The 17,421-nt window shown below is 36.0% G+C and overlaps 1 protein-coding gene across 1 annotated transcript in view; it reads right to left on the bottom strand.

The window, feature by feature from the left end:
- The window catches only part of ADAM2 (ADAM metallopeptidase domain 2), an 84,079-nt gene that overhangs the window by 26,588 nt on the left and 40,070 nt on the right, over positions 1-17,421 (bottom strand). Inside the window, exons 13-15 of the mRNA XM_036297241.1 lie at positions 11,977-12,075; positions 11,667-11,862; positions 5,170-5,275 (exon numbers count right to left, since the gene is read on the bottom strand). Coding sequence (XP_036153134.1) covers positions 5,170-5,275; positions 11,667-11,862; positions 11,977-12,075 — 401 coding nt within the window. The remainder of the gene's footprint in view (positions 1-5,169; positions 5,276-11,666; positions 11,863-11,976; positions 12,076-17,421) is intronic.

Genomic DNA, 17,421 nt, shown 5'->3' on the forward strand with positions numbered 1-17,421 from the left:
AAGAAAAAAAAAGTCCACAGCATAAATCATCTCTGAACATAGGAAGACAAGAAATAAACATTGTCCAAGCACAAAATTACCAAACATCCCTCTCATCCAGCCAATATGAGTTACTGTTTTTTATTACCAACTAGAGGCCCATTGCAAGGATCTGTACACCAGTGGGGTACCTCAGCCTGGCCTGTGGAGATCGGGCCAAAACCTGCTCTCCAACATTTCCCAAGGGGTCCCAGATTGTGAGAGGTTGGTTCTCGGGTGACACACCCTGGAATCTGGCTCCCTCCTCTCTGGTTTCAGGTGCATCACCCTAGAACCACCGCTGCCAAGCCACCACAGCTCAGCAGCTCCAGTGTTAAGCGTATGCCCCTGGTGGTCATTGCACAGCCTAGCTACCAGTCAGATGGTCAGATGGTCGCTTAGGCTTTTAAATATATAGAGTACAGCTTTAGCTTCACTCTCTAGTTTTCCTTCTTCACATATGATTTATTAATATATCCGATCACAGAATTACTTTCACTTCCTGAAAACATCCAATTCAGAGCAATGATCCACTTCTTGAAACCCTCCTGAAAATCACTTTAACACAAGCTCAAGTACTATAATTAGTCTCTAAAACCCTGGAGCTAAGATGTTTCACAGTTTCCCATAGTGTAAAATCCCACTGACTAGAAGCTATAAGAAACCAAACTTGTTCAATTGCAGGTGGGTTCCTTGTGGTTTTTAGCTGGTAGGTATTAACACAGAACTTGACTTAAGAATCATTTATACAGTTAAGAAGTAGGTTGAAGTTGGTTGGAGTTAGAGTAGAATTCTAATCTAACACACACACACACACACACACACACACACACACACATACACACACACACACTGAAAGCTTTGAAATGCAAACAGAGAGGGAAGAATTGAATGATAATTGAGCCATAAGACTAGAAATTCCATATGAGGCATTTTGGACTGTGGCTTTAAAAATAATCCATGAGAAAAAAAAACTAAGATGGTGGCATAGGTAAACACCAGGAAATTGCTGCCTCCCACAACAACTTCAAAAATACAATGAAAAGACAAAACGGGCATCATCCAGAACTACAGGAACTGGCTGAGTGGAAATTCTACAACTAGAAGGAAAGAAAAGCACACTGAGAGCCAGAGGAGCTGAGGAAGTAAAGTGCAGAGGTAAGGAGGCTCTTGTGCACGATAAGGGGCTGGCACCTGAGGACGCGGCTGTCTTTTTGAATCAAAAGAGAGTCACAAGCTCCCGACTGCTCTGAACTCCAGTTCCGGCAAGTCTCTGGGGACCCAGGACTCATACGGGGAGAAACTGGACTGTCTGGCAGCAGGCAGAACTCTGAACTTGAGGGCAGCTTTCCCTCAGAGGTGCTTGCAGCAATTATCGGGACACTGAGACGCATGGCCCCTTAGGGCAGGGCTGAGGATCCGCCATAGATGCTTGCTCCGCCCTTTGATTCCCTGAGACCCCGCCCCACCCAGGCTGTGGCAGAGGCTTTTGCATATGAATGCCCCGGCCCTTTGCAACCTGAAAATTACCTAAAAAATTGCAGCTGGGCCAGACAAATCCAGAACTTCCAGGAGAAGGCCCAAGGCCCCACAGTAGCTTGCATTGCTTCACAGCTGAGCCTCATCAGGGCACCTCCAAACTCCAAAAAAGGAAGGGGAATCTGCAGTTCTCTTCATAGCTCCTGCCGGGTAACCTCAGGCAGAGGCTAAATTAGCACCTCCTTAGATCCAAGGCCAGTGTACCCAGTTGTCAGAGGGGGACCATCTGGATTACAACTCCTCAGATCCATAAAGGACACACTCAGGGGGCAGACTCAGTGAGCACCAAAGCCCCAATGAAGCAAGTCTTGCCCCAGAAGGGTGTCTTCAGCACAGAAGTTCTCCCACTGCAGACACAGCTGATTCTCACAGCCAATTGGCCTGGAGGTCAATTCCTCTCAGTGATCCTACAACAATAAAGGCACAACTACAACAAGACTTTGCACAAAGCCCACAAGGGGGTGCACCAAGAGTGGCCAGCCCAGGTAACTGGGGAGGCTGAGCCACTGGGCCCTACAGGACACCTAGCACACAAAACCACTCTACCAACACAGGGAAGCATAAAAAATGTGGAGACAAAGAAACAGGTCACAAATGACAGAAATGGAGGAAAGCAAACGACTGAATATAGAGTTCAAAACCAGGTTTATAAGGTTTTTCAAGAATTTTATGGAAACCACCGATAAATTTAGTGAAACCCTGGAGGATATGAAAAAAGACCAACTAGAAATTAAGCATACACTGACTAAAATAAAGAATAATATACAGAGATCCAACAGCAGACAAGAGGATCCCAAGAATCAAGTCAAAGATTTGAAATACAAAGAAACAAAAAATACCCAACCGAAAAAGAAAAAAGAAAAAAGATTCCAAAAATATGAAGATAATGTAAGGAGCCTCTGGGACAACTTCAAGCTTACCAACATCAGAATTATGGGGTACCAGAAGAAGAGAGAGGGCAAGATATTGAAAACCTATTTGAAGAAATAATGACAGAAAACTTCCCCTACCTGGTGAAAGAAATAGACTTCCAAGTCCAGGAAGCGCAGAGAACCCCCAAAAAAAGGAATCCAAAGAGGACCACACCAAGACACATCATAATTAAAATGCCAAGAGCAAAAGACAAAGAGAGAATCTTAAAAGCAGCAAGAGAAAGACAGTCAGTTACCTACAAGGGAGTACCCATACGACTGTCAGCTGATTTCTCAACAGAAACCATGCAGGCCAGAAGAGAGTGGCAAGAAATATTCACAGTGATGAATAGCAAGAACCTACAACTAAGATTACTTTATACAGCAAAGCTATCATTCAGAATAGAAGGTCAGATAAAGAGCTTCACAGATAAGAAAAAGCTAAAGGAGTTCATCACCACCAAACCAGCATTATATGAAATGCTGAAAGGTATTCTTTAAGAAGAGGAAGAAGAAAAAGGAACTCTTACCATTTGCCACAGCATGGATGGAACTGGAGAGCAGATAAATACCACATGATCTCACTCATTTGTGGAATATAATGAACAACATAAACTGATGAACAAGGACTGATCCAGAGACGGAGAGGCATTGATTGGACTGTCAGGCCTTGGAGGGAAGGTAGGGGAGGGTGGGTTTAAGGGAGAAAGATCAACCAAAGGACTTATATGCAAGCATATAGGCCTAACCAATGGACACGGACAACGGGGGGGGGGGGGAGGGTGAGGGCATGAGCGGGGGGGGGGGGGGAGGTAGGGGGTAACGGGGGGATAAGGACACATATGTAATATCTTAATCAATAAAAAATATATTAAAAATATATAAATAAATAAATAAGAAAGAAAAATAAAAAAATAAAATAAAATAAAATGGTATAAAATTGGAAACAATCCAAATGTCCACCGAAATGGACTGAATAGAGAAACTGTAGGAGAACAGCACAATGGAAGACAAGGCAACCAAAGAAATTGATGTGGAACAAGATTCAATACCATGGGAACATTTTCATGAAAAATTAGATTGTAAGATGTTTTGTCCAGTATGATACAGTTTTTCTTGAAAAAATATGAGCATGGAAAAATGATTAGAAAAGTATTCACCCAATTATTAATAATTGTTCTCATTGGATTATGGATTTAGAAGTAATTTTATTCTCTTCTTTGTACTTCTCAGATTCCCCCCAGAATTTCTACATTAAAAGTTTGTAATTTTTGATAGCAGAAAAAGTAATTAATTTATTAAATGTTTTAAAAAGCCATTTGTGGAGGTGGTAATGAGAATTAACTGTAAATGGGTATTATACCGGGGTGATGAAATGTTTTAAAACTGGATTATGTGATGGCTGTACAACTTGGTAAATTTAATAAAAAATGTTGACTTGTTCATTCAAAAATAAAAATAAAAATAAAAATAATCCATGAGAACATTTTAAATATCCTTAGCTTGAAAAATCAAAAGGCAGAATTAGAATATGAGCCTAATATCAATTTGGTGACTGAAAATTAAAAGGGACTGAGCACTAAGATGTGTATATGAACTTCACCCTAAACCCTTTCTGACTACTAAACTAAGCATGTACAATGAACACTATAGGGAATTGTTAAAGTGTATCTTAAAGATAAGGAACACTATTTTCAGCTGCTGCTCATAGAGAGATGCTATTTATGAGTCCAACTATGTTCAATCCCTTCCATATCAAAATTCATTAGCCTTCTGAAATGCATAAAAATAACACAAAATTTCCATTGTATATTATTCTTAGTATTCATTATAAAATAAAAAAGTGCTAGGCATATAAAAAAATTAAAATGTGACATAGTCAGGATGCAAATAAATCACTGGATACCAGTATCAAAATGACCTAGATATGGCAATTAGCAGAGAAGTACTTTGTAGCAACTACTATAAAAATTACCAGGGATTTAAAGGAAAACATAGTCATATTAGTTAGAAGGTTTTCTTTGGTCAGTATGTGCTTTAGCAATTATAAAACACACTTCTGTGTATTCTGGATTTGAGTATATGGAAAAGCAATTTGTAAATGTAATGAGATGTACTTTGTGGTGTGCATACCATATGTCAGTCCCATTTTACGTGCTTTTCCTAGACCACTGAAACTCCCCACTGGCATCAGACCAATGATGGTAGTGAAATTAATATTTATATTTTATATATGTGAAACATACGTCCAAGGCCATTCAAGTAGATAAAGGGTATGGTTAGCATTTGAAACCATGGTGTCTAGCTGTACAGCACATGTTCTTGAGCACCTGTTCTTAAACACAGTGCTTTACTACCTCCTGGGTAGTAAAAATGCATGTGTTGTTTTCGTTTCATTACTATAAGAATGGTCATCCTTTGTAAAATTAAAGTGACGGCATGAAAAATAAAAATAATCAGTCAATCTAACTAATGGGTAATTAATTAATCTATGTGTAAATTAAACAGTGTATGGGAAGATACAAAGGGTAATTTGAATATATGGGAAACAGAAGCACAGACATTCTGTATTTCAAGTAATTCTAATTCGATTAAATGAAGTCTTTGTGGCCAGGTGAAATTTTTATTACACATAACCTTATGTGGCGGTATTTTCAAGTTTAAGGCAAAAATAAAGTTTCTTAGGTTTTGTAAAGCATACTCAGGATCACACTTCTTGTATCCTGAAGCATCTGCACCACAGTTGCCAGATCTATCAGTCATAGAATTAAGGTATTTAAAACACTCTGGAGGAGCTGCACCTAAAGCTGAAAAAGAAAAGTATGGTTAGTCACATTCAACTTATATTAATTTTAAAATAATTACCAAATGAATTTGGCATTTTAAAATAGTTTACAATATATATTGCACAAAATAATGTGATACTATAAATTGAAAATAAAAACTAGGTTTAAGATCACACAAAACCACTTCAATGAAATATTTAGAAGTTAAAATATTCTTACTATCCAAATACCTTAAATATAAACATTGCATTCAGTTTATTTTTAAATTTTTAGTAAGTTTAGAAACACATGTCTGTAAGAAATTTAAAGAATACCTTATTAGTCAATAATTTGTGTTTGCATAAATATCTTTTCAAGTCAAGCCAGTCAACTTATATCTTTGGTTTTTATCATAAGTACTTCAGACCAAAAAGTATTGGAGCCACAATTGATTCATCTTCACATTTGCTCTCCAATCCATAGACAGAACCTACTTAAAGGGAAGTTTACTTAACATAACCCTCCATCATCAGTTCTATTCTAGGATGAAGTCAAAACTCTTTGATAGAAAGATTTAACCACTCCATTACGACACACCAAAAGAGAAGCCCCAGCAGACACAGTAGGATATCTGTTGACACTCCTAACAGCAGTCGTGAATAGAAAATAAGCAGTTGATTTTGTCCAGAGGTCATTTGCAAACCTGGCCTGCGTGAGAAGTCAAAAGTGTCAGCTAAGCAAGAGAAGCAGGCAATTGCTGGTGGACACAAAATATGACAAAGTTGGAGACCTTTCATAACTACTGTGACAAAACTAGAGTCTCAAGGGGCATTAACATATAGTTTAGTCTCCTTTCAAGGCTTGTTCCTGATTCTAAAAATGTAAAAAGCAGGGGATTAAAATATAAAGAGATAACTTCTATAAACCAGTGCAGATTCTTATGCACTTTCTGTGCTCTGGTAGCAGGGATAGGAGTTTTAGTAAATATACCACTCTTAAAAGAGAAAGACACATTTAGACTTAAAACAGGGCTTCTCAAAGGCAAAAAAGTTAAAGTTAAGAATAGAAAATAAAAGAATCTTTTAAAAATAATTAAGAGAACCGTGCTACATATATACTGAAACACACATCTAAAGGCTTACTGTAATCCTTTAGAAACCTCAGAGGACAGGGGCACTCTACCCAGCTCCAAAGTACCAGTATTTTCCAGAGGGGAGCTTTTACACAGGTCTAGTGCCTCCTGGCTGTACCTGGAGCTTTGGTCTGAGGTAAAGGCATTTGGTTTGGCATACATCTAGGGATTTACTGATGTTCTCTGAGGGGATGGAGGATAGTGGACATCATCTTTGCACTTTCCATCTGCTTTGTTTCAGCTCTCCAGTATCTCTCATAAAACAAACAAACATTTTATCCTCAGAATTACATAAGCTAATTCCTTAATTTTGATAGGTAGTTGGATTGCAGTTATACATATAGAAAAAATAATTTAATTTTTTCAGATTTTGTTTCTCTTGTGGAATCCTGGGTAAAACAGTTTATAGGATAAAGGGAACTGTGACGTTTTAGTTTGGGAATATTCTTATATCTCCTCTATGGTAGCCCAACGCCAACAGCTTTTCAGTTAATGAAATGGCCTGACCTATTTTGAACTTTTGTAAAAGTGCCATACTTAGAGTACATGGTCGATGTCTGCCAACCTTTCAATAATGAATAGAACAAATAAACAGAAGACCAGCGAGAAAATACAAAATTAGAACAATACTACCAATAAACTAGACAGAACAGATATCTATCCAACAACAGCAGAATGCCTATTCTTCTCCATGCATTTGGATGTTCTTCAAGATAGACCATACATACAACTAAAAAGGCTTGAAATTGTACATATTATGTCCTCTGAATATAATGAAATTGAATTTAAAAATCAATAATAATAGTACATAAGAAAAATGCAATAATGTGGAAATTAAATACACCTAAATAAAAGAAATAAAAATGAAAACTTATCGGAAATTTGAAGATACTTTGAGTTGAATGGAAATAAAAGCATGGCATACAAAAATGTATAAGAACCATTGAAAACAGTGCTTAGAAATTTATAGCTGCAAATAAATAAATTAGGAAAGAAAAATTATTTAAAATCAATAATCTAGCATTCCATTTTAAGATACTGAAAAAAATCTAAACATAAAGCAAAGAGAAGGAAATAAGTAATAAATATTATAGCAGAAATAATAAAACAGAGAAGAGACAAATGATAGAGAAAATCAATAAAACAATTTGTTTATTTGAAAAGATTGACCACATTGATAAATTTTAATTATTAACAGAAAATTTCCCACAAAAAGTGTCTGAGTGCAAATATCTTCACTAGTGAATTCCATAAAAATTTCAAACAACTAATACAGTGCATCACAGACTCTTCCAAAAAATATGAATAGGAAATACTTCAATGAATTATTCAGTGAGACTTGATAGTAAAACAACCCAAAGACATTTCAAGAAAGAAAAATTTGAGAATATTCCTCATGAATGTAAACATAAAAATGCTCAAGAAATCTATAGATTAATGACCACCATGAATATGAATTTTTAAAAAGACAACAAAATACTTATAAACTGAATTATAGAGCATATTAAGAGCACTATAAATACCAAGTAGGATTTATTTCTGAAATACCAGGATGGTTCAAAATACAAAAAATAAATCAGTCAATTAGTCATATACCAAAATAGAAGAATGAAAGAGAAAAGACCCCACCACATAATCATGTTAATTGATGCAAAAAAAGCATTTGACAAAATTCAACACCCTTTAATTACAAAAAAAAAAAAAACCCACTCAACTAACTGGAAGTAGAAGGAAAGTACTTAATATAATGAAGGCCATTTATTAAAAAAAAAAAACAAAACCACCATACAGCTGAAATAATACTTAATGGTGAATGACTGAAAGCTTTTCCTCTATGATAAGGAATAAGACAAGGATATAAGCTTTCATCCTTGTATTCATCACAGTAATAGAATGCCTGATTGTTAGAGCAATGGGCAACTAAAAGAAACAATGTACATCTAAATTGGAGTAAAATAAGTAAAAAAGTATGTGTTCATAAATGTGATAATTATATATTATCAGAGCTGAGTAGTATTCCATTGTGTAAATAGACCACAGCCTTTTCATCCACTCATCTACGGAAGTGCACGTAGGCTATTTTCAGATCTTGGCTATTGTAAATACCAATACAATGAAAACAGGGGTTCATATAGTCTTTTGAATCAGTGTTTCGGGTGTCTTAAGGTATGTTTTCGGAAGTGAGATCACTGGGTCAAAAAGCAGTTCCTTTTTAAAAATTTTTTGAAGAAACTCCATACTTTTTTCCACAATGGCTTCATCAGTTTGCATTCTCATCAATAGTGCACAGGGTTCCCTTTTCTCCACATCCTCTAAAGTTACACACAGACACACACACACACACACACACACACACCTGTTAGAATTAATAACTTCAGCTCAGTTTTAAGATACAAAATTAACACATAAATAACAGTTGCACTTCACTTCTATATATTAGCAATGAAAAATTCTAAAAGGAAATTAAACAATTCCAATTTTCATAATATCAAAAGGAAAAAATTAAGATTAAAACTGTATGGGAGAATATATTTGGCACTAATACATCTGACAAAGGGGTAATATCCAAAGTATATAAGGAACTCATACAACTTAACAAAAAGAAGATAAACAATTCAATTAAAAAACGGGCAAAGGATCTAAATAGACACTTCTCCAAAGAGGACATATAGATGGCCAAGAGAAATAGGAAAAAAATGCTCAAGATCACTAATCATTAGAGAGATGCAAATTAAAATCACCTCATGCCTGTCAGAATGGCTATCTTTAATAAATCATTAAACAAAAAGTGTTGGGGAGGATGTGGAGAAAAGGGAACCCTGTGCACTATTGATGAGAATGCAAACTGATGAAGCCATTGTGGAAAAAAGTATGGAGTTTCTTCAAAAAATTTTTAAAAAGGAACTGCTTTTTGACCCAGTGATCTCACTTCTGAAAACATACCTTAAGACACCCGAAACACTGATTCAAAAGACTATATGAACCCCTGTTTTCATTGTATTGGTATTTACAGTAGCCAAGATCTGAAAATAGCCTAAGTGCACTTCCGTAGATGAGTGGATGAAAAGGCTGTGGTCTGTTTACACAATGGAATACTACTCAGCTGTAAAAGAATTCAAAATAGGAAATCTTACCTTTTGCAACAGCATGAATGGACCTGGAGATTATTATGCTAAGTGAAAAAAGCCAGTCAGAAAATGACAAATACCATATGATCTCTTTATATGTGGAATCTAAGGAGCACAATAAATTGACAAACAAAATAGAAACAGACTCATGGATACCAAGAACAGACTAACAACTGTCAGAGGGAAGGAGGGCGGTTAGGGGACTGGATGAAAGAAGGTGAAGGTATTAAGCAAAAAAATAACAAACACATATAGTATAGGGAAGGCCTAGGAGCAGAGGGTGCAGGGAGGATGGAGTCAATGTGGAAAAAAAGGGAAACAATTGCAATACTTTCAAAAATAAAGATAAACAAATAATACTATCTGGTGATGGCCAGAGGGAAAGGGGTAGGTAGAAGTGGACAGAGGGAGGATAGAGATGGAAAGAGAATTTGCTGTGGATAGTGGGTGCATAATGCAGTGTGTTGAGTTGTACTCTCTTAACCTGTATAGTTTTGTGAATCAATGTCACCCTAATAAATTCAATTAAAAGTCTACTTAAAGTATTTTTTAAAAAATTGTGACAATAAATGTAGTTATAATGATTTGACTTTGGTTGGTGAGCACACAATGCAATATACAAATCACATATCATGAAAATGTACACTTAAATCCTTATTAACCAATTGTACTCTAATAAATTTCATTAAAAATAAAATAAAATTTAAAAATATGTTATAAATATTAAATTGTATATATGTCAAACAACATACAAACACATTCCTTCCCCTCATACTCCTCTAGTCTTAATCTACTTTCTGTCTTTATACATTGCCTATATGCATATTAATAGAAATGAAATCATGTTTTGTGGTCCTTTGTGACTAGCTTCTTTAGCTTGCCATATGTTTTCAAAATGTATTTACATTTAACAAATATCAGCACTTTGTTAAATTAATATTTTATTGCATAGTAATATTTTGTACTTGCTTTACTCATTCATCAGCTGACGGACATTTGGGTTATTCCTACATTTTGATTAGTATGAATAATGGTGCAATGACTATTTGTATACAAGGTTTTATGGGAACATGTATGTTCAGTTCTCTTAGGTATATGCCAGAAATGAAATAGCTCTCCTTAACATTTTAAGGAAATTCCAAACTGTTTTCTAATGCTGCTACACCATTTTTCTATTCCCACCAGCAATGCATAAAAGTCCTGATTTTGTCACATTCTTACTAACATTTTACACTGCCTATCATTTTAAATGACAACCATCCTCAGAGGACCTGAACAGACACCTCTCCCAAGATAATATACAAATGGCCATCAGATATGTGAAAAGATGTTCAACTTCACTAGCTAATAGGAAAATGCAAATCAAAACTACAATGAGCTATCACCTCACATCTGTTAGAATGTCTATTATCAACAAGACAGATAAAGTGTTGGAGGGATTGTGGGGGAAAAAGAAACCCTCATTCACTGCTGGCGTGTATGTAAACTGGTACAACTATTACAGAAAACAGTATGGTGGTTTCTGAAAACACTAAAAATAGAGTTACCATATGACCCAACAATCCCTCTTCTGGGTACATACCAAAAAAATAAAAACATTCATTCACTAAGCTATATGCACCTCTATGTTCATTATGGCATTATTCACAGTTGCCAAGACATGGAGACATTCGAGGTGTCCTTTGATAGGGGGTTGGATAAAGAAAATGTGGTACATATGTAATATTATTACTCAGCCATAAGAAGAGACAAAATACTACTGTCATTTGTGACAACATGGATGGACCATGAGAATATTATGCTAAGTGCAATAAGTCAGTCAGAAAAAGCTAAGAACCGTATGATTTTACTCATATGAGTGATATAAAACTGAAACTCATGGACATAAACAGCAGTGTGGTGTGGTTGCCAGAGGGAAGGGGATGAGGGGGACAGGGGTCCTAATATATAGTGACAGGAGGAGATTTGACTTTGGGTGCTGGTCACACAGATCAATATATAAAATTTTGTAACATAAAAATCCACACCTGAAACCTTATAACCATATTAACTAATTTCATCCCAATAAATTTAATAAGAAATTACATTAAAAAATCACAATTATATATCAACACCTATTTCATTTCAGTTTCCAGAAAAATGTATATACAGGAAATAAAATTATAGCAAATACCTTCACTAAATGCTTCTGCACATTGTGATTCCATACTCTTACAGTGTCCCTGTACGCAGAGCCATTTATTCTGTTCACATGGATGACCATCCTGAACATAAAAGTCCTCTTGACATTCCCCAGATGATCCATTGCAATATTCAGCGAGATCACATTCACGTATGGCACTCCTGCATGGAGTTCCTTTTGGTGAAAACTGACAGTGTGAGGTAAATTATATTGAATAGAGCAGAATGTAAACATATAGATATTATAAAGAATGATAACTTTACCTATATAGGTAATACCAAAATTTTAAGAAAACTCTTACTTGACACTTGGTACAGCATGGTCCTATTAAACAAGCTGAACCAGCTTTTAGTGCACATGTGGTAGAGTCACAGCAATTGTCTTGGATTTCATTACACTCCTGAAAGGCAAAACAAATACTCTTAAATATCTTCCAACTTTCATTTACATTGGATATATATTTTAATGATATAAACATTATATAATACTAATATATATTATATATATTATAGACAGATGCTTCACATACATGTTGGCAAACAAAAAATAAATGTTTAATCATGCTTTTTAATAGAAATTGATTAGTTATCTACAATGTGCTAGACTGTGTGTTTTTTCTATCCCTAGAGTAGGTTTGACTATACTGGTAGTAGGGTTTTCTGAAATGCTGGAGGCTACCAAAGCCAGACTCCAGGAGCTCTCTGGCTCTTCTAGACAGAAATAGTTAAATGCAAGACATGAAATGAAAGTTACAACTTAACAATTTCATTATTATTAGTTCTTACTTATCTTTTATGAATCTGCTGTATGTTAATAAGTCAGTAACTTTTCTGAGATATTCAAAATTTATTTTACTTTGAATTCTCTAAATATGAAGAATTAGAAAATGATATTTCTTAACATGACAAATTATCAACTTTGTATCACTCATCCATATTTCATGATGTCTTCCGTTTTATGCTATAATTCATCTATGCCCAGTGATTCTGTTTTTTTAACCCTTCAAACTTATTGTGGCCTTTATTATTTTTGTTGTTGTTGAAATTATTGTAGATGTCCCCCATCTACCTCTCCTTCTACGCCCTCCACTCAAATCCTCCCTCCCTTCCTCCTGGCCCTAACCATGTTGTTGTCTGTGTCCATGGACTATACTTACATGTTCTTTAGGGAGTTTATTACCATGATTCTGTGTTTTTATTTATTTACTAGTGGCCTGGTGCATGAAACTCATGCACATTAAAAGGGAATTAATTAGAGGAAATTTTAATATTGTTATTTGCCCTTTCTCTATAATAGAAGTGTCAGAGATGAAAGGAAATTAGTAAAATGTATATGAAAATAATATATAAATTTATTAATAAATAAATAACAAAATGATATAACAGCAACAAAGACATGATATAAAAACAACAGTGATGCAAACAATGACTGATAAAGTGATTAAACTTATTCTAATATCTCCCTGTACACCACATTAAGAGTGAAAACAATTTGAGAGTGCTTGACTAATTTCCCTTGTGATGAAGTATTCACAACTTTAACTTTAACGTACACACTCTTCGAACTCGAGAGAAAGCAACATATAACTGACCATGTCCAAAAACAGGTTCAGGTAGAAATATTCCTACTTTTTCTACAGTTTGTCCTTGTGATTTATTAATAGTCATTGCAAATGCTGGCATCATGGGAAACTGTTGTAGAATTAATTTAAATGGGAAGCTAGTGTCAGATGGGGACAAATCAATTCTTGGAATCAGAACAACCTTTCCCTCTGCAGATCCTATCACTGTTTCAGCTTCGATAATGTTAGGTCGTAATCTTTTGATAATAAATCTAGTACCATTACAAAGACCCCATTTACTATTAAGATTTATCAATAGCATGATGATTGCACCCACTTTCAATTTTAATTTATTACATGGCATTCCCAAAGGAGTACTACTTAAGAAATTCGATGGGAAAAATTTCCTTTTCAGCATCATCTATTGAGTCAATGGAATCATCACTCAAATATGTGTGAAAATCTCCCTCGAGTATATCCAAAATTTCTTCATTTAATTTTTGAACATGCTCATATTTTGGGCAAAGGATTGCATGTTTAGATATATTTGTAATATTATCTAACAGATATAGTATTTCTAAAGGTAGTTTCAATAATAGGTCCATTACAAATCATTTCACAGGGGATTTCAATAATATCCATTCCTAAATGAAAACTGCTATCAAGTTTGCCATCTCCAAGTTTTACTAACCATCCACTATAAGCAGAATCCTCTGGTCTCATATTTGTAGTAAGAGACAACTTTCTGAAACATCCCCAAACATTACAGTACTTTAAACCCATTTGTACTATGGCCGATCGCATAGCATGCGGCACAATACTAAGACATTGTCAAAAATCACTTCCTAGAAGGAGAACTTTCCCACTAAATGCAACATTCAAATTTGTAATTTCTCTTAGTAATCTGTCTATGGTGTTTATAGCATGACTGGATGCCATGGTGTATTCATCAATAATGAGAAGTTTGGCCTTTTTATTGGTTTTAGCAACTTCACTCTTTATATCGAGTCTAGAAATTGAAGTTTCATTTAATGGAAATGGTAATTTATATTGGGAATGAAAGGTTCTTCCACCGAGAAGTAAATTTGCAGCAATTCCAGTAGATGCTGTGGGTAAAACAGTACCACCATGACCTCTAATATAATGTATTAAAACTTTATATAGATATGTTTTTCCACTACCATCTGGACCATCCAAGAGAAAGCATTTAGGGTGTAAAGTTTGATCTTCGATGGCTGAAGTTATAGTCTGAAAGGCTGCCAACTGTTCATCATTCAGGGAATTTATCAAAACCTCTGCCTATTGTCACTTGTATGACTCATCACAGGTATTTGTATTCATTAATAAAGGATAGTATGGAAGTCTGAGATGTGAAAATTTCATTCTATGCAATGTGAATGCCTCTTGAATTTTGTTAAGGGCATGCATTTCACAGTTCACACAGGCACCTTCTCTTTGGTGTAATTTCCAACAGAAATCTTCAATAAAATGAGATTTATTCTCATCCCATAATTTGTTTGCAGCAGAACATCCAAACACACATATCTATGCAAAAGTTGCCATAGTTGTTTGGGCATATTAAGGATGATTGCATTGTCAATCATATCTTTCCAGATAGTGTCATCAATTAATAGTCCTCGATGTGTTAGCAGCTTCATAAAATGTATCATAAATACACCTCCTACAGTTCCCAGATCATCAAAACTTATTGCACCTTTTACATGCAGAAGCAAAAGTCTAAGGTAATATCATTCTGGTTTTCTAAAGCTCACAGTGAACAGTCTACCTAATACTGTATTCCCACCCTTTTGGTGTTTTGTCCATAAAGAATTAGTAAACACATAATGCTGTGGAATCTCCCAATAATAATAATTACGTGTGTCAGAATCTTCTCTATTCAATAAGAACCAAGCCATCAAAGTTGAGTTATGCCTTTTAGCCCTATCTAAAACTTCAACAAAATCATCAATATGAAAATACAAATTTTGTTTATTTGGCAAATGAATAGCTAATCTTGTGATTGTATGAGATTGGTCATGCATTCGCATTGCAAAAGGTCTCCAAACAGCCTCAGGAGTGCTCATATACCTGGAGTCAATGAAGTCCTGTACTTCATCATGATTGATAAAATTTTTCTCAGAAATTTGAATATTTGCACAATTGTGCTTTTTATAGAGGTATTTAAATAAATATTTGACACTTTTAATCAATTCACAGACTTTGTTTAAATGACAGTTATACTTAAGGCACAAATATGGGTTTTAAGGGACATTCCAAGTGTTATCGACAACTTTATTTCCAATAGACATGGTGCTACCAGACCTTCGTTTGTATTTGGGATATCCATCAATATTTCCAAAGGTTGCTTTTTGAAATTCTTTTGGATATCCTTTTGAGAATTTTCCATTTTCCCTGCATTGACTCTTTGGATTTTGTATTCCACATGGTCCATGTACCATATTTGATTTTACAATTTGAAAAAGTTGAGGATGCTGGTCTTCATCCGGAATTTCTGCCTTAACTATACTGTCAATGTCATCATCTATTTGTAATTTGGATTCACTATCTAATATCAATATGTGAGTGTGAGGCAGGCCGTGTTTCTGAAATTCAATGGCATGAATTTTAGCTATTACTTTGACAAATAAATGGAATTTACATATATCATTTAAAAGAGCATTCAGCTTAATATTAAAAACTCTGTTTACCAAGTCAGATCTGTTTTCAACTTTTTGCCAGTGTTGTAAATTGTTTGTAATATCTGCCCATTTGGGGTTGCATGCCATGGTTATGAATAAATTGGGCTTGCTATACTTTATTACAATTGCCATAGCATCCTTTTATTGCTGCTGACATTTCTGGGACTACCCTCAAAAGATGATGGAAATATTATCATTTTAACAATCAGCACATTGTCATTTTCAGATCTAGATGTGAGATAATCCATCAAACCACTGTATTTTTCAACTCTCAACTTAGATTGGTTTGTTTTAGTGAAATTTATCTGATTGGCCTCCATTTTTTAATATGAACCACAATAAACTGTTGAGTTAATTTTCCTGCATTTAAAATAGGATTGAGGAGGAGAAACCAAGATGGCGGCATAGGTAAACACTGGAGATTGCTGCCTCTCACAACCACTTCAAAAATACAACTAAAAGACAGAAAGGACATCATCCAGAACCACAGGAAGGCTGGCTGAGTGGAAATTCTACAACTAGAAGGAAAAAGAAAAGCATACTGAGATTCAGAGGAGGTGCGGTGTGGAAATAAAATACAAAGGTGTGGAGGTGCATGCAGAGAGGGCTGGCGGCTGAGGACACAATTGTCTTTTTCAATCTGGAGGGCGTCTCAGGCTCTGAGCTCCAGTTCTGGGCTAGTCTCTGGGGACCCAGACTCATACAGGAGAAACAGGACTGTCTGACATTGGTCAGAACTCGAGGGCAGCTTTCTCTCAGAGGCGCTCGCAGAGATAGAAGGGGCCTCTGAGGTCAGGACTGAGAGCAGCCATACTGCTCGCTCCACCCACCCTGTTGATCCCCTGGGACCCCGCCCCGCCCAAGCCATGCACAGAGGCTTTTGCATATGAAAGGCCCGGCCCTTTATAATCTGAAAAATTACTTAACAAATGGCAGCTGCCCCAAGACCCCAGGGCAACTTGCATTGCTTTACAGCTGGCTTCTGCTGGGTAGCCTCAGGCAGAGGCTAGATTAGCACCTCCTTAGATCCAAGAGCCAGTGTACCCAGTGGTCAGAGTGGGACTATCTGGATTACAACTCAGATCCATAAGGGATACACTCAGGGGGCAGACTCAGTGAGCACCAAAGCCCCACTGAAGCAAGTCCTGCCCCAGAAGGGTGTCTTCAGCACAGAAGTTCTCCCACCCTAGACACAGCTGATTCTCACAGCCAATTGGCCTGGAGGTCAAATCCTCCCAGTGTTACCTAAAACAATCAAGGCTTAACTACAACAAGACTATGCACAAAGCCCACAAGGGGGTGCACCAAGAGTGTCTACCTCAGGTAACTGGGGAGGCTGAGCCACTGGGCCCTATAGGACACTTAGCACAGAAAGCCACTCTATCGACACAGTGAAGCATAAAAAATGCCAAGACAAAGAAACAGGACACAAATGACAGAAATGGAGGAAAGCAAATTGCTGGATATAGAGTTCAAAACCACACTT

Source organism: Myotis myotis, unplaced genomic scaffold (genome assembly GCF_014108235.1).
Source record: "Myotis myotis isolate mMyoMyo1 unplaced genomic scaffold, mMyoMyo1.p scaffold_m19_p_3, whole genome shotgun sequence".
In the NCBI taxonomy this organism is placed as follows: domain Eukaryota; kingdom Metazoa; phylum Chordata; class Mammalia; order Chiroptera; family Vespertilionidae; genus Myotis; species Myotis myotis.